This window comes from Zea mays, chromosome 3, assembly GCF_902167145.1.
Source record: "Zea mays cultivar B73 chromosome 3, Zm-B73-REFERENCE-NAM-5.0, whole genome shotgun sequence".
NCBI lineage: Eukaryota > Viridiplantae > Streptophyta > Magnoliopsida > Poales > Poaceae > Zea > Zea mays.
Genome location: NC_050098.1, coordinates 171,488,856 through 171,513,536, shown reverse-complemented (window position 1 = coordinate 171,513,536; position 24,681 = coordinate 171,488,856). Strand labels below are relative to the sequence as shown.

Sequence of the window (24,681 nt, the reverse complement as noted above, 5' to 3'; positions counted from 1 at the left end):
CTTCCAATAGGCAGAGAAGAGGTTACAAGCTTCGCACTTGGAATTTTTTCCCACGTTCTTCAGGAGTATAAATACCCTCTTGGTTGACTCTGCTGCAGTTTTTAGTTCTGTGAATTTGTTTGTTGTGACATCTATAGATTATGTGATATTCAGATGATTCGAGACATGAAAGGCATTCTAATTGGGATGAAGGCTCAAGGTAATTTAGATATCAGCTTGGCTGCATAGTAAATCATTTGTTCTATTTTTTTCTTATAACGATATGAATCTTGGTGGTCTGACACTATGCTTTTAGGACATCCATTTTATTTTAACCTTTTTTATGACTTGAGGAGGGCTCTAATCCCTCTCCTGATGTAGGCTACATCAGTGAAACATTGAAGCCCACGATATTGATGTTGTACTCTTTATCTAGATTTGATTTGACGGAACATTAGTACAGTACTTCCAAAATATAAATTTTGCATAATTTTGATAGTTCTTCTGCTTATTTTTTATTGAAATTGCAGTTTGGACCAAGGCGAAGTCTACTGTCACTGGTGTTTGATGTTCAGTTGCTGAAGATCATGTGATTCTGCATTCCTACAACCATCGTTATCATCATCCTTGGTCAATGCAAACAGTGCTTCAAGGGAATCATAGAGTTCATTGTAAACTTACTTGTTCTCCCTTTGAAATCAAGGTCTATAAACTAAATTAGTGAAATAATTAAGCAGCAGCAATCCGGCTTGTCAAAATATCGTTAACTTGACTCAGAACAGTTCTCTAAATATCGTTAACTTGACTCAGAACAGTCCTCTGAAGCGAAGAAATGGGTCAAACTTTCTGAATGGTTCTGCAATGAAACGGACACACGAATTAGAATTTTTAGAATTTCTTTATGACCATTTGCAAATATGTGATTCACAAACTGCACGCCATAGCTTATGTTCATATCGACAATTTTCCGATAAGAACCAGAACATAAATTATGTTAATCTACGTTTCAAATAAACTAATGCGTCGAGATGTATCGATGTCTGACTTTAATAGGATATGATCATCTTAAAAGTTGGGATAAGTCGTACCAAAAAGTGCTTCCCAAAATCTTATTCGTCATCTCTTTGTATAAGTTCACGAAGACGATGGTTACGGAGACATGCTCTTCAAACCATCAGTGCACGTATACGCTCGCGATAGAGAGACTATGACGAAAGTGTAGCAGCAAGAAGAGAGAAAAATTAATTGTAGGATTTTTCAAATTACAAACTTTCAAATAATATTTTTTCTGTCTTTTCCCATTAGGATTGATAAATATATAGAGAGAGGTGAATCCCTTACTCCATATCAATTAGCAACATGATACTAATTAATATTGTGTTTTCCACCTCTTCTCATAGGCTTGGAAAATTAGACCATATAAATTCTTACAACCCCCACTAGATCTCAAATGCCTAGTATAGATATTTTTCTTCTCTCACTGCTATTTATATACTAGTATGTTGGAAGAGATCGTTAAAGCTGAACGTACACTTAGAGTTTTAAGTTACATTCATCCACAACTTGAATATTGGATTGTAAGAAAAATATATTGAGACTGATCTATAGTAAGATTTTTTGTTCGATGGCTAATATAACCATTTAGAGTAATATCATCTGCTATTGTCTTTGGCTATAGTTCCAAGAATGCAAAATAAACCTAGACGGAGGCAAATAGGTGATTCAGGTGATCAATATCTCAAGCAAGATATTAGAAAACTCATTAAATACCTACAAGAACATGAAAGAGTCCAAGACACAAGATGCAATGAAGCCCAAACAAAGACATATAAAGAAATGAAGAAAAACATGCTGCTCTATAGCATCGGGCATGTCCGGTAAGGCATCAAATAAACACGAAATACGAGTATCACAATACTTCAATAGAGTACACCAAACATGTAGGTATATACCGAATACCAATCATCAAATATATCTAATAAGGCACCAGATAAGACATTCAGAGAAGACTACATCATGTTTGGGGACATTCATAAGGCATCAGACGTATTCAGTGTAACACCGAGTACTCAACTGAGCATGGTACTCAACCAGGGTTGCAACATGACTAAGAGAGGGCTATAATGCAGTAAAGTGTCCAATGCAACACCAGTCAAAACACCATATGCCCAAATTCAAATGGTCGACAACGACTACTTCTAATGGTTAGCTAACATGGATGCACCACACATGTTTGGTGAATGCATCAGGCATGTCCAGTGAGTGCATAATTTATGTATCCCATCCAATGGCTAGTTTTAGACTTGAGGGCTATATATACCACTCAAACCGGCCATTTGAGAGTGGGGGAGCTAAGGAACATGACATAAGAGTTGAGATTCATTTCTAGTAGCTCTATACAACCAAAGTGCTCAAATATCAATTGTTGATTAGCTAGGTGCTTTTGCGAAATTGTTAGAATTGTTAGACTCCTACTTATGCGCTTGCCCTATGTTTAGGTCTAGTGTTTGAGTGAGGTTAGAACACCTCTTACCATTTGGTGCTTGTGTGCACTATTGTCTTAGTTGTACCAGAAGGGCTTATAATCACACCAACTGTGTGTGTGGCGTGTCTGTCACCACTTACGACATAGAATGAAACCCACATTGTTTCAACTAGAAACTCTTGATAGTGGATAAGGCTAAGAACATCCAAGAGAGGCTACTCTAGAGGTCGTGATGTAATTACAAAGATATAGTACTTACATCCACACTTCTTTTAAATCATGAATACAAAGATATAGTATCGAAACATCTAGGGATCTCCTAACAACTGAACCTAAGAAAGTGAAAGGATACAAGCCAGAGATATCACTAGTTGTGCTTCCCTTCTCCCTTATTTATAGAGGCTTTTTCTCTTTTCTAAACTACCCCTAAATACATAGAGTTTATCCACTCAATCATAGCAAAATGGACTAACTTTTGATACATTGATATGTCGGCCACACTCTCTTCAAAAAATTGTTTCACCTTGATGCACTCCTTATGATGATGCCACATGACTCCTCTAATTTCCTTTGGAACCATACCACCGAATTTTAAGGCCCAAACCCGATGAAGCTCGTGAAACTATCGCTAGATGGTTTTAAGGCTCAACCACCAAATTTTTGTCGGTAGAGTACTCCGTACATATCCTCCACATCATGGACACATGTCATGCCTCTCTTCAACCACGTCGGCAATAAGATCCACTCCTTCATGTCCTTGCGTCTGTTGGTGTCCCTAGGTGTAAGCCACCCCAGTTAATCATCTGCCTTCTCTAGTCTCTCAGTCAAGACACATCGCTCGTTCTTCACCGCTCTTGGTCTATCGGTATAAACTTGCATGACCTTCATCTTTGCCATCGACCACCATCCCCAGAATACATAGCGGCACAACACAAGCGAAGAGACATGTTGCACATACATACTCACACCATGATTAGTGCACATGACTCAACCCAAGACACTATTCTTATTAACGATCACTCATCACAAACCCAAACCACAAGGACACATATCAACCTTGTGTTCACAAAGATCACATGCACCAAACTGTTAAATGAATAAAGCTAATTCATTTTCTACTTGGTTACACCCTCCTTTAGCTTGGACGATCTATTGGGTCCTTCCCCTCGGCAATGACATGGCCAATCTCTGATTTATCTATCACTCCATTGTACATGGCGTTAATAATCCAAGATCACTAAGAACTGAATTATCACTAGCTAGAGTCTTATTTCGGTCATTAAACTTAAAATTAACGTAGATATCTTTAACCATCAAAATATAGAAGCTACATAAATCTAGTCATTTAGCTAGTTTTTGAAGGTGCTTCTGTCTCCATAAATAGTTTTCTTGTACTAAGATAGATCCTATCTAATCTCTAAGCATTCATTACTAATTTATTTGAATTAAAAAGAATTGATATAATAAGTTTTTCAAAAATATAATCTATCTATTGTTGCTATATTTAGAGTTTGAACCTTATGTGTTACTTTTTAGTGTTTTATTGTTTGCTTCATGCTGATTATTTATTTAACTTGTTGCTTTGTGCTATCTTGGGCTAGTAAATCAACTAAAAGGATTCGATGGACTTTGTGTACATGGAAGCTCTCGAAGGCCACACAAACCTTGCATATGCCATATTTGGGCTAGAAATGAACCAAGCCAAGCTCGGTTTGGCTCAGTCGTATTGTGAGCTGGGTCATGTGGCTTGGCTCCGACTCGTTCAAGCTTGTGAGCCGACTCGCAAGCCGTCGCACTAAGTCTTATATAAAGCATAAATTGTGTATTTTTATTATATATAAAATAAAAAAAACATGCACAAAAAACCAACACATGTTTTAAACTATATCTAACATTGAATCCATAAAAATAAATAAAAAATCAATAACATAATAATGTAATAGTGTAGAATCATAGCACCATAGAATTAAGCTAGCTTGAGAGCCTAAGCGGTTGGCTCGGCTCGCTTCTTGAGCGAGCCACAAAACTAGGCTTGGTTCAGGCTTGTTCAAGCTCGTGAGTCTCTCTGAGCCGAGTCGAGCCTGAGTGAGCCTGAGCCGACTCGCAAACCTCGAGCTTTTTGTAGCCCTATGCCATATTTGTTGGTCACTCGTTTTGAGATCCTAATTGGATACTAGAAAACAAGGCATCACAAGTGAGAAGATTTAAAGCTTCCCCTCTTTGTTTGATCATCATTCGAATATTCAAAAAAGAGGGGAAGATAGCTATAGGGACATTATTAGAATAGGTATGTCTCAAGACAAAACAAATGGAAATTCTTTATTCATTTTCTTATTCCCCTTAATGAAATCTGCTTCATCTTTGCAACAAAACACAATTAAAAATATACCTTCGACTTCACAAATTAGAATTCGGAGGTACCTTTGAAGGTAGAATGAATCAGTGTCCTTGAGCTCTACCAATCAATGCACGCCGTCCAATACATGGCACTGTTCCTTTATTTATAGTGAAGTAGTATAGCTTCGTGTAAAATTACAATCATGTCCATAATTTTTACACATGTGATTTATAGCAATGCACGCAATATCATTGTGCTAGGAATACGGAAAAATGAATCTTTCGTTTTTGGGAAATGACAAAGATCATTATTAAATGTGGGAGATAAATGTGTCGACACCTATCTTGCCTCTCTAAATTGCAAAGGGATCCAAAACAAAGTTATAGGCATGAGTGCTTGAAGCTCTCTTATCGGGTCATTGATAAATGCAATCAAGGCTGAATCAATAATCGCAAAATGAAAGTCGTGAGCTTGAAGTTCGGACATTTATGGGCACTATTGAAATAATGTGTGGTGAATGCGATGGTTCAAGTGGTCTTGTGAGAGACCCACCCCACATATGTGTTGAATAAACATTGTTCTGCTATGTAATACATCTGGCAAATGGCATAAATTAAAATATACAGTTAATAGGATTCTGAAGATCCATCATGAGATCCTATGAGGATTCATATCTTTGATTTATAAATATGCAACATATAAATCTCATACCGGATAATGCATTCCTGATGAATGACCACTCTCCAGTGTAGAGAGAATATCTCCTAGTTGAGATTATAGTTCCCAAATGGAACCTTCTAAGATGAAACAAAGTCTGTGTTCAATACCAAAGTTTGATAACCCCAATAAAGGGATAAAGACTCATACAAACCCAAAAAGGAATAAGATAAGGTACCAAAGGGCTTGAAGTTCACCGAATAAACACATGTGCATTCCATGAGTTTTACTCATGGTAATTTCCACTAGATGTGAAATTACGGTATCCTCTAAAGCCCTGATGGCAGAAACCTATAAGGTTTAGGTGTTGCTGGCAAAATATCCCCATTGTGCCAGAATGACATACTATAACGATGTATCTAATCGATGAAAATCTCTGATAGATTACGATCTTTGATGGACTTTTGTTACACCATCATAGATGTTGCAATGGATGAACGCCTGGAGCGATGTATCATATTTAGAATATGTACTATTGCAATTATATTATCCCCTAAGTCCTATTAAAGGACATGTCACTTGCTTTGCACAACTATGTATAAATTATGGTGTAAGATAGAAAATGATAGCACCCCGATCTCATCCATTCTCGTTATTCCAGATGAACAATGAGACATATATCTTGAAGAATATGCTTGAGTTATGAGGGATAATGACTTTGACAGATGTCATCGTTAGGGGTAGTGAATGCTTATATTGATCACAATCGTGAGACAATAAATGTCATATTCTATGCCCTGAAGGTGTGAGCTTGATGATCAATATGTGAACCTTTATGAAACTTTCTATCAAATATATAGATCCAGTCGATCGAACACCATCAGTCAAAGTGGCTTATTTATGTTGATACGTGCACTTACCTCGTATATCCTAGAAGTGAGTAGAGGTAAAGTTCCTGAAATAGTCCTTGCAAGGATATGCAATCCGTTTGCTAAATCTTTATGTCCATATACTTCCAAAAGAAGATGTTTTGTCTTATTGATACGGTTTTGCAAGGATCAGGGATCGAAATCTGTCCTGATGACAGCTGTTGTACTCTTTTTCCCTTGGTGAATTTTCTTGAAGTTTCTCACATGAGTTTTTAACGAGGCAACAAAGTGTAAATGCAATTTATATCACCATGCACTCTTTCTCCATATTTTTCTCACTGGATTTTTCGGAGTTTTAAAGAGACATGTGTTGGTCGCGGTATTCGCCCAAGGGAGAGTGTTAAGTAACCCTAGTTAAGGTTATATGGGCAAATACCGACTTTACCCCTAAGGGTCTCATATCTCTATATAAAGAACTTGTACATCCCTTCATTATACAGAGAGATGAGAAAGAGGCTAGAGGCCCAACTCTATATCATGTGTCTAGTGTGTTTCTCTATCGTGCTTATGGGAAGGGAGACGGGTACTCTACAACTTCTCGCGTCTAATCTACTGACGGGAGGAAAGAGAGCGGATATGGTGATCCGTAGTTCTCAAAAATTCATCTTCTGAACACAGTATGAACACAGAACAAAGTCATTTCATTTTTAAAAATTAGAACGGAGCCATACCATTACCTTAGCACGATCCACTTCTCGCGATTTATGACGTGTTTGACATGGCTTTGCTCCACTCTAAGGACCTGTTTGGTATCGCTCCAGAGCAAAACTCAAAGGAGGAGCTAGCCAGAGCATACCAAACACCCTAACTCCAGAGTTATAAACTCTATGGAGTTTTTGGAGCAACAATACAATTTTTTGGAGTACCTCTTTTGCTGCTCTGAAAACTCTAAAAAAGTAACCTAATCATAGAGTTTGGAGTTATTTACCGGCCACTGCCATCGGTTATTAGAAACAATCTAAACTCTGGAGCAGAGCTGCTCCACTCAGAGTTTTGAAGTAGAGCTGCTCTGGGTGGAGCAGAGCCATACCAAACACGCCCTAAATCTCTAGGTGGAGCAACTCTGCTTCAGAGTTTAAATTATTTCCTAATAACCAGTGGCAGTGGTGGGTAAATAACTCCGAACTTCATGTCTAGATCATCTAGGTTGTTTTTTAGAGTTTTTAGAGCAGCAAAAAAAGTACTCTAAAAATTTGTATTGCAACTCTGAAAACTCCATAGAGTTCGTAACTCTGGAGTTAAGTTGTTTGGCAGGCTCTTGCCAACTCCACCTTGAAGTTCTGCTCTGGATCCATGCCAAACACACCCATAGAGTATATAGCTAGGGATAAAAAAAAGGTCAGATATATGTACTTATTCGAATATCAATTTGAATATCAATTTGTTGGTTGATTACGAACAATAGAATATAGAATCTACTATACAAATTTATATTTTTGTTTTAGTATTAAGCTTGTAAAAGGTAAACCTAAGATTTATTGTATATTTCTTAAATAATAGATATAAAATTTTGATACAGATTTGAACACTAATTCAAATATTTATTCACCTTTTTAGAGTGAATAATGCATAAAACAATTTATACAAAATTTTATTCTTATTTGTAGTAATATGTTTGATAACATAAGAGATCATCAAATTTCATTGTTCTTTAAATTTTAAAATTTCATTGTTCTTTAATTTTCCTGGAAAATAACTGGTCAGTCTTTTCTTACAGTACACGAGTACAGTAGTGCAATCGAGCACAGTAGAATCTGACAGCTAAAAGCACTCGAAACTTTATCAAGTTTTCTTTTATGTATAGTTCAACAAAACAATGCCATAATCGCAGTTGCGTTGCATGACATTTATGTCTACATGAAAAGAGACAACAAAGTTAGTTACAGGTTGTGGGTAAGAAACTAAGAACTGATTTAGGCCAACGAGACCTTATTACTCTGCCCTTTCACCTCGCAGCTCGTTATTATTACTGGGAATTTGTAGCTGACAAAGCTTGGTCAGCTAATCAGTTTCCGCCAGCATAAAGTCGCAGTTCATCTTTTATACATGAACTGGCACCTTATTCGTTTTTTTTTTATTATCTGTCAGAAACCAAACTATATTCTTGGAAGCATGTTAGAGACCATGCATGGCAAACCTTATTACTCTGATGTTTTTGGTCATTCTCATAGTCGACAGGTTGTGCGCTATCTCCTAGCAAACTCGCATAAGATGATATTGTGTTGATTCCCTTGACACCTTGTCTTTGAACCAGGTGTTTGCATGCTTTCTCAGGAAAAACAGCTGATAGGTTAAGACTCATCTTCAGTAGAGGCTTTCACGTTTTTACGCTGGTAACGGGGGAAAAGCATTCGCCTGATCTTCTTTTCAGCTGAACGTTCAGAGAGCGCCTGAAACCAAATATTACAAGGAATTGTTCCAGCTACCACTAAAAGAAACGAGGTAATTTAAAAGTTTATTAAGTCCAATAACTAACCTGTGCATTGAATGAAAATCGAACAGTCTTAACTTCCAAGCCAGAAAAGGCTCTTACATCAATACCAAGGCTGTCAACACCAATCAAGCTTGCCTCCTGCGGAACATATCAGTTTGCAAACAAAGCTTATGCTGAAGGAGTGCTTGTTCTACTGGCAATGCAACAGTGACAATGTCATGCTTAATTAGGGTCCTATTGGCAATGCAACAGTGAGAGCGTCATGCTTAATTAGGGTAAAGTACATTTTCAACCTCAAAGATAACTTTTTCAGAAAAAATGATACTACTTCATATTTTTCTGATTTGAAATCAATTACCTGTGAATTTATAGAGATTAAAGCAGATTTTTATTATTTTTAGAAATAAAGAAAACCACCTTCGGAACCAGGAAGATGGCCAAATTTGTCTAGTTTTGAAAGTTGGAGAGCGTATGGTACTCGATTTCATAGTTCAAGGCTGAACTTCAAACTACCACAAAAGTTGGCGGTTGAAAAATGGGCTAAACCCTTGTCGCAATGAAATACTGAATTTGGATACATGGTTAAAATAAGAGCATTCCATGCAAAGAAATGATAACTTGCATATTGCGACCATGAAAATAACTCATCAGTGGTAACAAACACACCTCGACAGTGAGGCCCTTTTTCCGGCGACAGAGCGACCTGAGAGCCGCGGCACACTGATCACTGTTTTCTTTGATCCGTTCTATTATCGATGAAGCAGAATTTGCAAGAATATCTGGTTCTGAATCTTGAAAATCTTGTGGATCAATCTTAAACTGCAGTGATCCACAGAATACATGAAACTGTAATGGGCACAATACCGAGAATATGTAGTCATATGATATACTGAAGCAACATTACCTGCTTTCCATACATGGAAAACAGTTCAATTGTCATTATCTCCAGCTTGTAGATCATTGAATCAGTTCTAGTTTCAGCATGATTGAAGTCAAATCTTGATTTATCATCATCTGAATATTTGCTTAGTACTAGTAAAATAAAAATTGGAGTAAAGTGGATAGCTGACGTGCAAGATTTCAACCAACTAAATTACCAATGAGGCGATTGGTTCCAGAAACTGGCCGAGTTTCTCTGTTGTATTCATCGGTTTCATTTACTACATCCAAAAAGGCATTGGATTGATGAATAAGATTGAGACAAGGAAATAATCTTCTTAGCCAATATTGCTACGGGAGTACCTTTCCAGTCAGATGAATAACCACCATTGTCACCATGAAACATGCTCCTCAAGTAAGACTCTTCCTCTATGAAAGCAGGTCTCAGATATCCTACAATAGAGAGACCGTTTGATGGACTATCCATCTTCTCCCCATTATTATTATGAATGGCCTGTGCAGTAAAAGAGCAGGTAACGTGATTGCCTAGTTCTCTGCAACTTGAGAGATTTGATGAGGGACACATTTAGAGCTATGCTCTTGTGACCACTTATGCTCGGAGAAATGCTTTGGTAAAGTTTTTACTCTACAACAGACTGGCACATGAAAGTTCAGAACAAATTAAAAAGTTCGGATTGGCATATATACAAAAGCTAAATATATTCTAGTTTTAGCAGAGTTTTTATCAAATACTAATTGATGGGAAAAGGGATACTCCGAGAAAGACATCAAACTGTTGCCAATCTTTCTTTTGTTTTACTGATATTTGCTATCCCTCCTGAAAGATACCATATTCTGAAGCTAACATGAGACCATCTTGATTTTCTATCTTTGCCTTTTTTTTCAGAACTTGATATGGGCAACCGGAGTGGTCTGGAGACTGCAATCTAAAGTGCATGATTTGAAGGTTCACATTCAAATCGTGCATGATGTAAGCTGAATTCAATGAATCATTAATAGCATCTTTATTGAAGGGCAAGCCTGGTGCAGTGGTGCGAAGCCTTCTCACTGAGCCAAAGGTCCTAGTTCAATGCAGCCTCTCTGCAAAATGCAGGAGTAAAGCTTGCCTTGATTATTCCTTGTCTAGACCCTACTCATGTGGGAGCCACCAGAACGGGCCACTGCCCACTGGGTCTGTCCTTTCGTTAATAGCATCTTTATCAGCTTGACCATTTTCACTATTCCAAGTGCTGCTGGTTTGTGGTGTCTGCACTCTTCAAATAATTATTTATCGCTTACCTTTGTCAAACATTTGGCAAAGTAAATCGGATGTATTGCACGCATTGTTGCAGGCATCCCCCACTCTATGAGAATATCAGTTATTTCTGTATCAATCTGGACATTTCACAAAGGAAACATCAATAATGATAGCGCTACTTGCTACTAAGAAGAATGACCCATAGTACCTGATGAAAGCAGGGAAAATAACTTGTTAGCAAACCTTGGTGTGGTGCTCATCAGGAACGTCCATAAAATTTTCACCATCCATGTAATCACTGAAATCACTAATCGCCACACTACTTTCTCCAATAATGGGTCCATCCATTCCAATCAAAACTGTCTGCAATAGTGCAATTAGTAAATCATCATTTCAAGCAATTAAATGATCGATTCAAGCACTGGTGCATAATTTTTTTTACTTCAGAGTAACACTTTTATAGCAAGATAATGGCATGTTAACTGCAGAACTAAACTTCCAAGCTGCAAAAACTCCACAAATACAACCCATTAACATCACCTTACTACCATAGAATGCATCTGTGCTAGCTTACATAGAAAAAAGAGGGGGAAATGATATTGTATTGTGAACATTATCCCTTAAAATAATAACTACCATGCAACATAATACCAGATGATCAACTTTTGGTAGAGAGAAGAACCATTCAAATTTTTAGCCTTGTTCATAATGGATACAAGGTCACTCATCAGACATCAGGACTATTCAACTTGAGCCCTAAGGAACAATATGTGGGTTATGTAAACTTGTCCACCTCTCCATAGTATAGTACTCCATCCTAAATTATAGATCATTTTTAGGTACATAGGGTTTACTATGCACATAGATATATGCTATGTATAGATACAAAGTAAAAAATGTGTATCTAAAAAAGCCAAAACAACCTATAATTTGGAATAGATGGATTACATATCTACCTACGAGGAAACTAAGCCACTAACAACTAAAGCAAATTATTACTATCTAGTTTTAATAGTATTGTGCTGGTGAGCACAGCAGCACAACATCTTACCACAGGATTGTTTGCAGTATCATCTTCCAGGATGTTCTCACTGTCAGGTACTTCAAAGAAAATGTCTGTACATAAGTTACCAACAGATTAGCTGCACAAGATGAGCACTGTGAAGGCTCTATTGTACATTTTCCCCTATGCATCAAGATATTACCTCCATATTCATCAACAACATATTGAAACTCCGACCAAGAAACATGTCCATGAGGTTCATTGTGTACCCTAGCAGGAAATACAAGCAACCCCTTGCTATTTGCCTAGAGAAGGAAGATTGCAAACGTTACCTAGGCTCAGATACTCACTGGCATGTCTTATAAAGGTATAAACCATCATTTTGTTTGTTACGCGCCTGGAGGAATTTGTGCAGGTTTTTACAACAAATATTTGGATTAGTTTGAAGAACTCTATACTACAGGCCATAACCATACCTATGAAACATTAAATAGCTAGGTGCATAAGAAACACACTATTTAGTTGCACCAGGTTACCATACCTCTACTACTGTTCTAGCTGTTTCAATATCTGTCAGCAACAGGTCCTTCTTCTTTGGACGTTCTTTAACTTCTTCAAGAGGGTGATAACCCCGATCTCTCGTGTACTTTGAATCTGGCATTGAGTCTGAATAATCAGCAGCCACGCGAACCTTGATTAGGGATGAGTCTTGATCAGTTTGCAGCCACCAGGGCTGAATTGATCCAAAAGGGTTTCGGCAGCGGAAACTGCAAGAAATGGTTGCAGGTGTTAGATTCGAAATGCAAGAAAGCCATTGAGAGTCAGTCACGATAAGGATTGGAAGGACCTTAGATTAGATAGGTCATGAAATCTTCGGGTGTCAAATGGGGTTTTAACCCAGCTTAAGGTGGCTCCTGACGCCATTGAACACTTTTCAGCAGAGGCCACTGAATGAGTTCTGCAAAAATGAAAACGTAATTGTTAGGCCAAAAAATGCGGATTGCTCAGGTACTTAAAATACTCTTTTCAAGGAATATGTACATAATATGGATGATTCTGCATGGATGGTATTTCTCCAGTCTTGACACAATTTAAACATGCTGCTATGTACCAGATCAAACAGATGTTACTAGTATTCTCAAAGAAAATGATACACAAGAGGGTACCGATGACAAAAGAAAGGGTTAATTTCCTTTTCTGAAAAAGAAAAAATGGCTAAAAATTCATCTGTTTCAAAGGAAGGGAGCATAACTAATATCTGTACCCTCTCCAACATTGAGCACAATATGTTATTCGGTTATTGTGTTGATTATCAATCAAATGCAGCTGGCTGACCAATGAGGCCTACTCGGATTAGAACACGTAACATGGTAAAGTGCATCCAGATGGAAGAAAAATTAGGTCTTCGTGAACACCTTCCTTCAAAGAAGTTAGGCATATCACTATTTCCTGCCCTGGATAATGGCAGAGTTCTAGTCAGATGAACCGGGATAATCCGCTGAGGGAAACGAGACACTTGTGAATGTGCAAACCACTCATGTTCACAAAGATCACATCGAAACCGAACCCAAGTTATGTTATGTTTAGTCCATCCGGCCTAATTCCTCAGTACCTTGTACTGACGGTGGGACCAGATCAGAGCACTTTACCAACTGAAGCCGTTGCAATTACCGTCACACTGCAAATTTGTAACAAACTAATACCAAAGCGATTCAACCGAATTCTCCAATCAATCAAGACTATATAGTTCAGTGAGCAACCGCATGCGAACTGCACTGGTCACGGAACAGGTATCCTCTGTAGCCTGTTCTTCAAGCCAAGCATCATTATAAAGTATAAACTAGTATGGACATTTAAAAGGAAATAAACCAGTATGGACAGTTAAAAAGGAAGCAGTAGACATCTCGGGGACGCCAACCCTCGCAGCGCAACCAGATTGGATACGGGAAGGGCGAGGTCAGCGGCGCTCACCTGCAAAACCAAGGCTGGCCACCTGAAACGAGAGGAAAAAACAAGGGCCGCAGGAAGGATCAGGCGGAGCAGAGCAGAGCCGCAGCGTGCGGCGGCGAGAGCGGCAACCCCCTGCCTCTGCTGCAGGACGGCGGAACACCCCAGGGAAGACGGATCACCGCGCAGACTAGTCTGGCTAGCGACTTCTCTGCCTGTCTTGTCCTGCGCTGCTCTCTGCCCGGTTCCCCCTCTTCCCTTTGGGACCACCGAGAGAGCAGCCGCCAACTCAGTAGCCCAGGGCCCTTTTGGTAATTTGCGCATCCTACACGCACAGCGCAGGGCAAGCTTTCATCACGATTAGAACATTTTTCGTTATAGTCAGGTTTATTTAAATGCACTAGAGTTAATAGTTAGTTGGTTAAAAATATATTTTATTAATAGAATCATATGACACCGTGATTTGATTTAGCTACGTATTTTGTTTGGTTCACGTCACTAACAAAATCAAATAGCTGAAATTGGATTACAGAGCTGAAGGAGCGGTAACAAAAGTGTATGTCTCATATCTGATTACTTTGTATTCGGTTACACAACTGGCCGGCACCAAACAAAATCTGACAGAAACACTTACAGCTAAAATCGAAATACGTTATAATTACACGAACCAAATAACACCTTAATTCAATGCTTTATCTTGAAATATAGAACTTAACTAATAAAAATAGATCCAATAATAAAAATTTTTATTAAAAAATATGACAGGATATGAAGTGACAAATATAAACACCTTAGATTAGTGCCATATTCTTATTTTCAACATCATTCTCAAACTTTCCTTTTTAGTGATGTAATCTATTTTTTTAAAATACAAATTTAAAGATTAATTTATTTATTCTTAGTGTCTTAAACACTTTAAATTATACAATATTTAAATTTTTATGTCACTATTTTAAGGACAAATATGCTCTTATAGTAGAAATCCTTTTTAATGATGTAATCTATTTTTAAAATACAAAATTTAAAGATTAATTTATTTATTCTTACTGTCTTAAACACTTTAAATTATACATTATTTAAATTTTTAGGTCACTATTTTAAGGACAAAATATGCTCTTATATTAGAAATTCTTCTCTCGATTTTCACTAACACCGGCTATAAAAAAGAAAAAAAATGGTACCAGGTTTGAAGACAATTCTACCACTAGAGCCTCTGGGCCTTTCATAATTAACTTTTTCATTTTCATTTTTAAAAGCTCTATGTGAAGATGGGGGAATGATAATGCGATTAAGGTCCTGTTTGTAAGCACATGTTTTTAATAAACTGGTTTTTATAAACTAGAATGGTTCCAAACATACTAATTTATAGAAATCGAATTTTCAGTTTCTTAAAAACCAGAAAGCTAATCTTTCATAGCTAAAACCAGCTTTTGTTTATTCAATTACATCATGACATTGTTGGTTTCATGGAATTTACATCTTTTGCCATCGCTTTTTAAAATAGAGGAAGTATATGCTAGTAATTGTTGTTTAAAAACTAGAAATTTGTTTCTTAGAAATTGAGTTCTAAACATCGGTACTCATTTTTATTTTTATAAACCAGTTTCTATAGACTGAGGATAGAAACTGGTTTGAAACGAATATAAACATGATCCGGCTTGATTATGCCCAACACTGGAGCACATCATTTTTTTAGGGTTCCCTTCCCGTACGAGCGTATCCCTAGGGTTGTTGTTCTTTGGAGTCGGTGAAGTTGGATCTCAAAGTAAATTCCGCATTTATTATTGGTCGTTGGCCTGGTCCCATGCACGTATGCAAACAAAATGACGATGATGAATAGATGCAGTTTGCTTCCTAGTTTTGAATTATAATAACTCGTGCAGCGACCAGATCACTGTGCCCGTGCGTGACATGGTAGAGAACTGAAAATTCTGGAACGCAATCCGTTAGTACTTACATAATAATAAACGGCGAAAGATGTTGCTATTTACAGGATACTGGCATTAATTGCTCAGCCTCCTTCAAATGAAAAAAAAAATAGCACTGCCAGTTTTGGGCAGCATAGCAGAGCAACACTTTTGGCAGACGAAAAGGAATCGAGACGTATGGATAGCATTTGGGCGAGGGAGAAGACAAGAGATGAGGAGAGAGATAAGGCCGGGTCCAGCGCTCGTTCGTGACTGTGACTTGCAGTTTGGATCGGATCAGATTGGAATTTGGATGGTTGCGCCGCAGGCGTCTCCGTCCGCGTGCTGCGTGCACGGGCACGGGAATATCTCACCCATATTCCGTTGGCATCAAAAAAAAAAAGTTCCCCAGCTGCGGCCTGCGACTCCGCGGGCAACGCCGACCGCAGCCTCATGATCGCCCAATTCTGGTTCGTCCGCTTGCCGCTTTTCATTTCTATTTCTTTTTCTTTTTCTGTCAGTCATCACTTTGGTCGCTTTTCTGGAGAACGATGTTTCAGCACCAGGATCCTCTGCATACCTCGCCTACTTGCTCAGGTAAAAACAACAAACTGACAGATGGCACGACAGTTTCTACATGGATCCCTAGTTCCCTACCGAGTTCGTGTCGTGGTAGGAATTGTGTCGACCCGGGCTAGTCCGTCTCAGACCTATCGTGCTTTGGGCTAAACAGGTTTGGGTCAAGAAGATCCAAAAACTTTTGGGTCGTGTCGTGTTAGCCCAAAAGTAGAAATAGTAGCCCAACCTAGCCTTAAAAGCATGTCGTGTCTTCAACGCCCTGTGTCGGCCCAAGCTCAACTCATATATCATAAAGACTAAATATTACAATCACACAAAGTTCATATCTTACTAAATTAAAGATATTAAACAATGCGAGTATCATTTGACCACATAAAATTCAAATATTACAACCACATAAAATTCATACTTTATTAAATTAAAGAAATTAAACAATACAAGCTTTATTAGGCCGAGCCAGTCCAAGCCCCGCCCATGCGTGCAGGTCGTGTCAGGGGTCCGACAGGCCAAAATTTGAAGTCATGCCCATACCCACATTCGTACCGTGCTAGCTTGACCTATATCATTTCGTGTTGAATTTATCTTTAGGCTCTTGTTTTTAGATCGTGCTAACCCAAAAAGTCTAGTCCATTTTTTGAGCACTAGTCCTCAACGTCCGTTGGACATCTTGAGAGCCACATGGAGGTCGACGTCACAAAGGACAGAGAGCCCCATTTCCAAAAAACCATGGGAGGGTCTTGATGTTCCAAAGACCATTAAGGATGTATTTGGTTTGACGTCAAAGTGGGATAGGCAGGGGCGGCTATGTTCCCTTATTTTTTTTTGAATCACGCGCGCCACCAAAAACTACTCCAGGATTTACCTCACCCTTGTATGACTCTCAACCAAATATTATTGAAATTGTGTCCGCCTCCTTCCATCCCTTCATGCTCCATCTACATCTAACCAAATACATTCTAAGAGACGTGCTAAGAGCTATATAACATATTTAATATGTTTAAAATTATATTAATTTAATTTAATAAAATATGAGTCATGTCTATATTAAATAAAAAAATCCCAAAATTCCAAGTCGTCAGATGCATGCGCGGAAGTCCTGAGACGCATGTGTTTTTTTTTCAGGGTTCAGATAACATTTTCTTGGTGCCGGTGCACGCGAACCGTCGTCGAGATGAGAATTGTCCACATGAAAGAATGGCGGCGACGGATCGTGTCTCCAATTCTCCATGTGCCGATGTGCGTGGCTGTACCTGCTGTGCGCCTATACTACTGGATATGGAGAGATGCCACATTGATCGGTGTGCTGCACGCCTTTTTTTTATAAAAAAAACTTCGTGTGCCGCTGCACGCTCTCCCCATCGAAGTTCGATGAGAGAGCTGTTTTTTCATCTCTCTCTCTCTCTCTCTTTTTTTTTTGTCAGTGTGAGTGACGCTAAGGCGGCGACGATACTGGCCCAGTGACGGCCTGGTCCAAAGGCAGGCCCAACGGTTCTGCGTGGCCGAAGCCAACCCAAACCGTCCGGATCTGCTTGCTTCTTGCGATGCCTCCGAATCCGAGCGTCGCTGCGCCGTCGCCGAAACCTGCCACGCAGGACCATGCTGTTAGACTGTCTTCCGCGGTTACCCCTAAATTTCTCCCCCTATATCTCACCCTATATCTCACTCACGTGTCATGTCAGCGTTCTCTTCCCCCTATATCTCCACCCTGTACAGCGGTTCCCCCTAAATCCTTCCCCTATACCCCACTACAACCATAAAATATCATTTTCTATACCTATTTTTCACCTCCTATCAATTTTTCATCTACTAATAATTGGAAGTGGGCTCACGTGAACAGTATTAGAGAGGGTGAGAGAGGCACCACAGAACGAGGGGGAGAGAGAAGCTGGCTAGGAGGAACATCCGCGTAGAGCGCCTGGTAGCGTGATGCGTTGAACGTATATCGTGTGCACTGTAGCCCCCAAATTTGGCGCGTGGGAGCGGCAGCGTGATCCGTTGAATTCAGTCTTAACAGCGCCGATCTATACCAACAGAAGGAATTGGGGGTAAAGGTTAGAGAAGGAGGACGGCAGAGAGAGAGATAGGAACTGGCCGGAATAGATATTTCCTTTGTTTGTTTTATGTCCTTTCTAGTTCAGACTTCACAATACATAAGGAATTCCACCACCAGACACAACTGGTCCACCAGACAGGCAGGAACACCATGCACACAGCTACACCCACTCCGGTGCTGTGACGCGCACATTAGCACGACGCTCACACGTTCCAGGCTTGCGACGCTGGGGCTGCTCCCGTGGTTGATCAGGTACTGACGCCGGGCTTGTAACATTCTCACTCCCTTGAAATCCTGCTTGACCCCAAGCAGGAGCACCAGGAAAACATTGACGGAGAGCTTCAAGATCTTCCCAGGTGGCCAGGTCAGAAGGTAAGTCGGACCACTGCACAAGGCCTTGCTGTACGAGATGGTTGCCTTTGGTAAGTCCTCGCGTCTGAAGGATTTGAACAGGAACACTGAACTCAGGTAAATCAATAGGTAGAGTTGCAGGAGCGGGGCCCTTGTAACTTGCCGCCAGTTTCAGTTGTGAGACGTGGACCACCGGGTGGATCTTACTTGAGACCGGCAGCTCCAAACGATATGCCACCTTACCGACCTGAGCTGTGACTTTGTAAGGGCCAAAATATTTAAAACTCAGCTTATGATGAGCTCGCGGCGAGACAGATGACTGCACATAGGGCTAGAGTTTCATGTACACCCAATCACCGATGGCAAACGAGCGCTCAGACCTGTTTTTGTCAGCCTGACGCTGCATCCTGAGTTGGGCTCGAACCAAGTGCTGATGAACCAAATCTTGCATTTGGGAGCGCTCCTGTAACCAATCAGACAGTGTATCGGGTAGATCAGCATCAATGGAAATGCCAAGTGACTGAGGCTTACGACCGTACAGAACTTCAAAAGGAGAGCACCCTAAGGCGGAGTGTTGGCTGGTATTGTACCAGAATTCAGCAGTAGGAAGCCACACAAACCATTTCTTGGGGCAAGCATTAGTGAAGCACCTGAGGAACGTCTCAAGACATTGGTTAACGCGTTCGGTTTGGCCATCTGTCTGAGGGTGGTATGAAGAACTCATGCGCAGTTCGGCCCCGGCGATCTTAAAGAGATGTTGCCAAAAATGACCGGTGAAAACAGGGTCTCGATCCGAGATCACAGCCATAGGAAATCCATGTAGTCGGTACACATGAGACAAAAATAGTGTGGCAACTGTGGCAACAGTATATGGGTGTGACATGGGAATAAAATGAGCAAACTTAGTGAATTTGTCCACTACCACCAAAATGCAGTTAGCTGTTCCTAAACGAGGAAGACCTTCCACGAAGTCAAGGGATACTGTATGCCAAGCTGATTTAGGGACCTCCAAGGGCTGTAACTTGCCTGGATATGAAGATCTGCCCAGTTTAGCTTGTAAACAGATCTGACACTGCTGGACAAAGCGTTGAACAAATGACTTGAGCTTGGTCCAAGCGAACAGATGCTTGACTCGGCTATAAGTAACAGGGAAGCCCGAGTGGCCACCGACGGCTGAGCAATGTAACGCAGAAACAACTCGACGATGTAGTTGTTCATCGGCACCCAACCATATACGACCTTTATACCGAATCAGTCCATCCTTCAGTACATAGTTTGGAAGGGCCTCTGGGTCGACTGCAAGTTTGGCCAGAATGGATTGAGCTGCAGCATCCTGTCTATAACTGGCCTGCACGTCTAGTAACCACTAAGGCACGACTGATGACAGAGCGTGCAGATCAGCGGTGGCACACCGCGACAACGCATCAGCAACACGGTTCTCAGTGCTCAGACGATATTAGACCCTGTACTGCAAACCAAGGAGCTTGGTAAATACCTTGTGTTGCCAAGGAGTATGGAGGCGCTGCTCATTAAGCTGTGTGAGGCTTTTATGGTCTGTGAGGATAACAAACTCCTGGTGTTGCAGGTAGGGGCGCCACTGTTGAACAGCCAAGATCACTGCTAAGTACTCTTTTTCGTATGTTGACAATCCCCTAGACTTGGGACCCAGGGCCTTACTAAGGAAGGCGAGGGGATGGCCTTTTGCATGAGGACTGCACCCACACCGACAGCACTAGCATCAGTTTCCATGAGAAAAACAGCAGTGAAATCAGGTAATGCAAGAACATGAGCTGTCAAACCTTTTTTAAAGTGTCAAATGCAATACCATGCTCATTTGTCCAAACAAACAGACTGCCCTTCTTCAGTAAAGCGGTCAAGGGCTGGCAAATGTCCCCAAAATGCCTAATAAACTTCCTGTAGTAGCTGACAAGACCCAAAAAACTGCGTAAATCCTTGAGACAGTTTGGCACTGGCCACTCGGCAATAGCTTGAATTTTAACTAGATCTGTAGCTACACCTTGAGCATTGATGACATGGCCCAAATAGGAGACTTGCTGTTGTGCAAAAGAATATTTGGAGAGCTTAACTTTCCATTGATCCTCGGCTAACAACTCGAAGACTAGCTATAAGTAGGGCTGGAAACGAGCTGAGCCGAGCTCGGCTCGGCTCGGCTCGCGAGCCATATTCTGGTACTTACCGTTGCATTATTTGGTGAATTAACATTATATAAATTTGAAATATAGAATCATCATTCTACATTATGAGTAAATTAAATTATAACTTTTAATATATTCATCATCAAAGACTAAAAAATGAGCTATTATCCATAAAATTATCTAATATTCATTATTATTCCATAAATTAATCATTTTTGTGAGGCTCGCGAGCTGGAACGAGCCGGCTCGGCTCGGCTCGCTGCAAAAACGAGCTCGAAGAAGAGGCTCGGCTCGACTCGTTCGAGGCTCGCGAGCCGCCCCGAGCCGAGCCGAGCCGCTCCGAGCTCGAGCCAGCTCGCGAGCCTCGAGCTAATTTTCCAGCCCTAGCTGTAAGTGATGAATATGCTCTTCCAAGGAGGCACTGTAAACCGGAATGTCATCAAAAAACACAAGAGCACATTTCCGAAGCAGGGGAGCTAGGGTGTGGTTCATAGCCTTCTGGAATGTACCAGGAGCTCCAATGAGACCAAAAGCCATAACTCGAAACTCAGTGGCCCGAATGAGTTTGAAAGGCGGTTTTGTAAGACTCACCCTCTTTCAATAAAATCTGGTGGAAACCCGCCCTAAGGTCCAATATAGAAAACCAGGATGCACCAAACAGCTCATCGAGTAGCTCATCAATAATTGGGACAGGGTACTTGGACTTGATAGTAAGAGCATTAAGATGCCTGTAATCGACGCAAAAACGCCAAGAAGAATCCTTCTTTTTGACCCGCAGCACTGGAGAGGAAAACGAGCTGTGACTATGTTGAATTAATCCAGTTTGCAACATTTCAGCCACTTGAGACTCGATCTCATCCTTCATCGCAGGAGAAAACCGATAGGGTCGAATATTAACTGGTCGAGCTGCTTCAATAAGAGGAATAGTGTGATCACAGGACCTGCTAGGTGGCAAAGTAGATGGTGATTGAAATAAGTCTTGGAATACACGAAGTAAGTGCAGCACATGTTCGGGCAACTGCAACTCCTCAATAGACAATAACTGAATCTATTCGGCTGAATTAACAGCCACCTGTGGGACCTCCAGCAAAGTTCCCACAGGGACTAATGGGTGACAACCTTGCAAAAGCACTGTACTGCCAGCCAGTGGGACTGACAACCACTTGTGTTTCCAATCCACTGTCATTGGGCTCAGATTTTCAAGCCAATCCATGCCCAAAATGATATCATAAAAGGGTAGAGGCAGGACTTTAAATGTGGAAGAAAAAGTGACACCCTGCACTGACCATTCTGCATTAGGTAGCTCCACTGAACAAAGCAAGACATTGCCATTGGCTACTCTGACCGACAAGGGCGTGTCCAACGGAACAAAACCTGATAAGTCGGTGGTGCGGACTGAATTCAAAAAACTATGGGAACTCCCTGAATCAAGCAGCATCAACATCTCCATGCCTTGCAGTTGTCCACAAATTCTGAATGCCTTAGATAGTGTATTAGCCGACATAGATTCCTTGGATAATAAGAGCATTAACTGGTCAACAGAATCCTCAAACTCCCCCTTAGACTCTGGCTGATCAACAGACAACATATCCCATAACTCTTGAACAACATGCAACTGCACTGTCTCAGCACACTTGTGGCCTTTGCTCCATTTCTCAGCACAATATTGGCAGAGACCTCTAGCATGGCGATAGGCACGAAGAGAAGCCACTTTAGAATCAGCAGTTGGAGCAGCAGCGAGGGAGTGCTTGGAGTTGTCACTAGTCCCAGTTCGAGGTTGATCCCAGCGAGCCGCGACAGGCTTCAGCATTGGCCGAGCCGTATAAGAACGGTCGGCACGAGCAGGCTCCGCTGCTTCCTGCAACAAGGCCAAGGAGCAGGCAGTATCGAGATCGCCAGGTCGTTGGACAAGAATAACACATTTGATATCATCGCGCAGGCCATCAACAAATCTCATAGTGTAGTATAAAGGGTCTGTTGTGTGTTCATAGGTGACCAGCAAATCAACTAGCTCGCAAAAACGATCAATGTAATCCTGGACAGTAGAGGTCTGTTTTATGTGGAAAAGCTGGCGGATAACCAATTCATGTTGCTGGCGGCCAAATCTTTCATGGACGAATTGGCAAAACTGGCGCCAAGAGAGCGACGACAAACAAGCTCAATTGACTGCAGCCAGCGTGCAACTACACCTTGGAAGTGCATAGTAGCGACTTTGACCCACATTATCTCTTCGGTGGCATACATATCAAAATAGTCTTCACACCGTTTTTGCCATAATTTGCGACAAGTACCATTGAATACTGGGAAACTAAGTTTAGGAAGGCCACCCAACCCGCGACTCGAGAGTCCACGACGCTCTAGTTCTCCAGGACTGAAATTATGGTGGGCAGGAAACTCAAATGAACCATGGGGTTGAGGAGACCACGTACCCTTGACCGGGAAGTGGAGATCGACCACATAGGGCCCAAATCCACAGTCCCGGTTAGTAGAGGAAAGGCGGGGCCCAAAACATGAGCCATCGGCGAAGCTGACGGGCGCAGGTGAGCGCGCCGGTGCCGATTCGCGCGCGTCAAGGAGGCTGGGCCTGGAGAAGCCGTCAACGCGCGCTCCATTGGACCATTGGATCTCCATTTTGGACAGTTCAGCGTGAACTGTATCCATGGAGGTGTGGAAAGCATCCACTGAAGACCCCATTCGAGGACGCCAAGTATCGAGCAGGTGGATGGCGGACTCCAGGGCGGTAACGCGAGCACCTGTGGATGCCTCCCAGTAGCGGATCCGGTCCAGGGTATCCGCATCGGCCGCTGAGAGGTGCGCCTCGACATCCGCCCGGATCGTGGAGGAGATGTCCTCGTGGTGGCGGGCGAACTCTTTCGCTTGGGACTCCAGGGCACCGACGCGGAGCTCCCACTTGGAATCGATGGCGGAAAAGCGTTTGTCGAGCTCGGCGAGAATGGCACGGGTTTGGTGTTCCAGCGCTTGAGTGAGCTGGGCGTCGATCGGTGATGAAGCAGTAGCCATGGAGGAAGAAGGTCCGAGGATCGTTGGAGCTCTGATACCAATTGTTAACAGCGCCGATCTATACCAACAGAAGGAATTGGGGTAAAGGTTGGAGGAGGACGACGACAGAGAGATATATAGGAACTGGTCGAAATAGATATTTCCTTTGTTTGTTTGATATCCTTTCCAGTTCAGACTTCACGATACATAAGGAATTCCACCACCAGACGCAGCTGGTCCACCAGACAGGCAGGAACACCACGCACACAGCTACACCCACTCCGGTCCTGTGACGCGCACACTGGCACGACGCTCACGCGTTCCAGGCTTGCGACGCTGGGGCTGCTCCCATGGTTGATCAGGTACTGACGCCTGGCTTGTAACACATGCACACGCGGCATGTCCACCAGGCTCCTCCACGGTGAGTCCCTAGAGCCACTTGTTAACTCACTAGCTAGTCCGTCTTCGTAGTCTGCGTAGGCTTCCCACTCGTCTAGGCGAAGAAGAAAGAATGGAGCGTGAAGAGGCAGAAGAAGCGATTTTAGGCTCGGTTTGAAAATATTATGGTATTGGAAGCCAAAATATGTTTGATTGGTACGTTTTAAATATCAAGCTCTAAAGTGTGTTATTTTTGGAGTTTTGTAAACTCGAACCTTAATGTTATAGTATAGTATTTATGTCATGTACAAGTGAATTGTCGGAGTGTGCGTTCTTCTACATATGAAC

The 24,681-nt window shown here is 41.4% G+C and overlaps 2 protein-coding genes across 8 annotated transcripts; both read right to left on the bottom strand.

Annotated features, from left to right (window-relative positions):
• Positions 1-8,143: 8,143 nt before the first annotated feature.
• On the bottom strand, positions 8,144-14,260 carry LOC100278323 (Pentatricopeptide repeat (PPR) superfamily protein). Of its 2 annotated transcripts, XM_008674422.4 has the most exons (14): positions 13,934-14,260; positions 13,004-13,062; positions 12,810-12,920; positions 12,504-12,729; positions 12,165-12,267; positions 12,011-12,075; positions 11,203-11,322; positions 11,001-11,096; positions 10,065-10,215; positions 9,920-9,982; positions 9,727-9,836; positions 9,489-9,641; positions 8,865-8,960; positions 8,144-8,778 (listed from the first exon to the last, which is right to left on the bottom strand). In XM_008674422.4, the coding sequence occupies exons 3-14, from the start codon at positions 12,884-12,886 to the stop codon at positions 8,680-8,682; spliced, it is 1,359 nt and encodes a 452-aa protein (XP_008672644.1). In that variant the 5' UTR covers positions 12,887-12,920; positions 13,004-13,062; positions 13,934-14,260; the 3' UTR covers positions 8,144-8,679.
• A 2,381-nt stretch (positions 14,261-16,641) lies between these two features.
• On the bottom strand, positions 16,642-24,652 carry LOC100502382 (uncharacterized). 6 transcript variants are annotated; one of them, XR_004857025.1, is made up of 3 exons: positions 21,547-24,652; positions 20,599-20,722; positions 16,642-20,511 (listed from the first exon to the last, which is right to left on the bottom strand). XR_004857025.1 is itself a non-coding variant. In XM_008675162.4 (2 exons), the coding sequence occupies exons 1-2, from the start codon at positions 23,974-23,976 to the stop codon at positions 19,189-19,191; spliced, it is 666 nt and encodes a 221-aa protein (XP_008673384.1). In that variant the 5' UTR covers positions 23,977-24,652; the 3' UTR covers positions 16,642-19,188. The 6 variants fall into 6 exon arrangements, 2 of the variants coding, with proteins under 2 accessions (XP_008673384.1, NP_001183789.1); XR_004857023.1 differs by having other exon boundaries at positions 20,599-24,652; XR_004857024.1 differs by having other exon boundaries at positions 16,642-20,722.
• Between the last annotated feature and the right edge of the window lie 29 nt (positions 24,653-24,681).

What these genes read in the sequence shown, in the direction of transcription:
- LOC100278323 (XM_008674422.4), bottom strand. Translation starts at nt 12,886, where the DNA reads ATGGCGTCAGGAGCCACCTTAAGCTGGGTTAAAACCCCATTTGACACC. An exon ending in TGTTGTTGATGAATATGGAG is followed by an intron (nt 12,076 to 12,164) that starts GTAATATCTTGA and finishes ACTTATGTACAG; the next exon opens with ACATTTTCTTTGAAGTACCT. An exon ending in TTGCCAAATGTTTGACAAAG is followed by an intron (nt 10,216 to 11,000) that starts GTAAGCGATAAA and finishes TTTACTGCACAG; the next exon opens with GCCATTCATAATAATAATGG.
- LOC100502382 (NM_001196860.1), bottom strand. Translation starts at nt 23,976, where the DNA reads ATGGCTACTGCTTCATCACCGATCGACGCCCAGCTCACTCAAGCGCTG. An exon ending in TCTCCACTTCCCGGTCAAGG is followed by an intron (nt 17,977 to 23,384) that starts GTACGTGGTCTC and finishes CCTGCGTGGCAG; the next exon opens with GTTTCGGCGACGGCGCAGCG.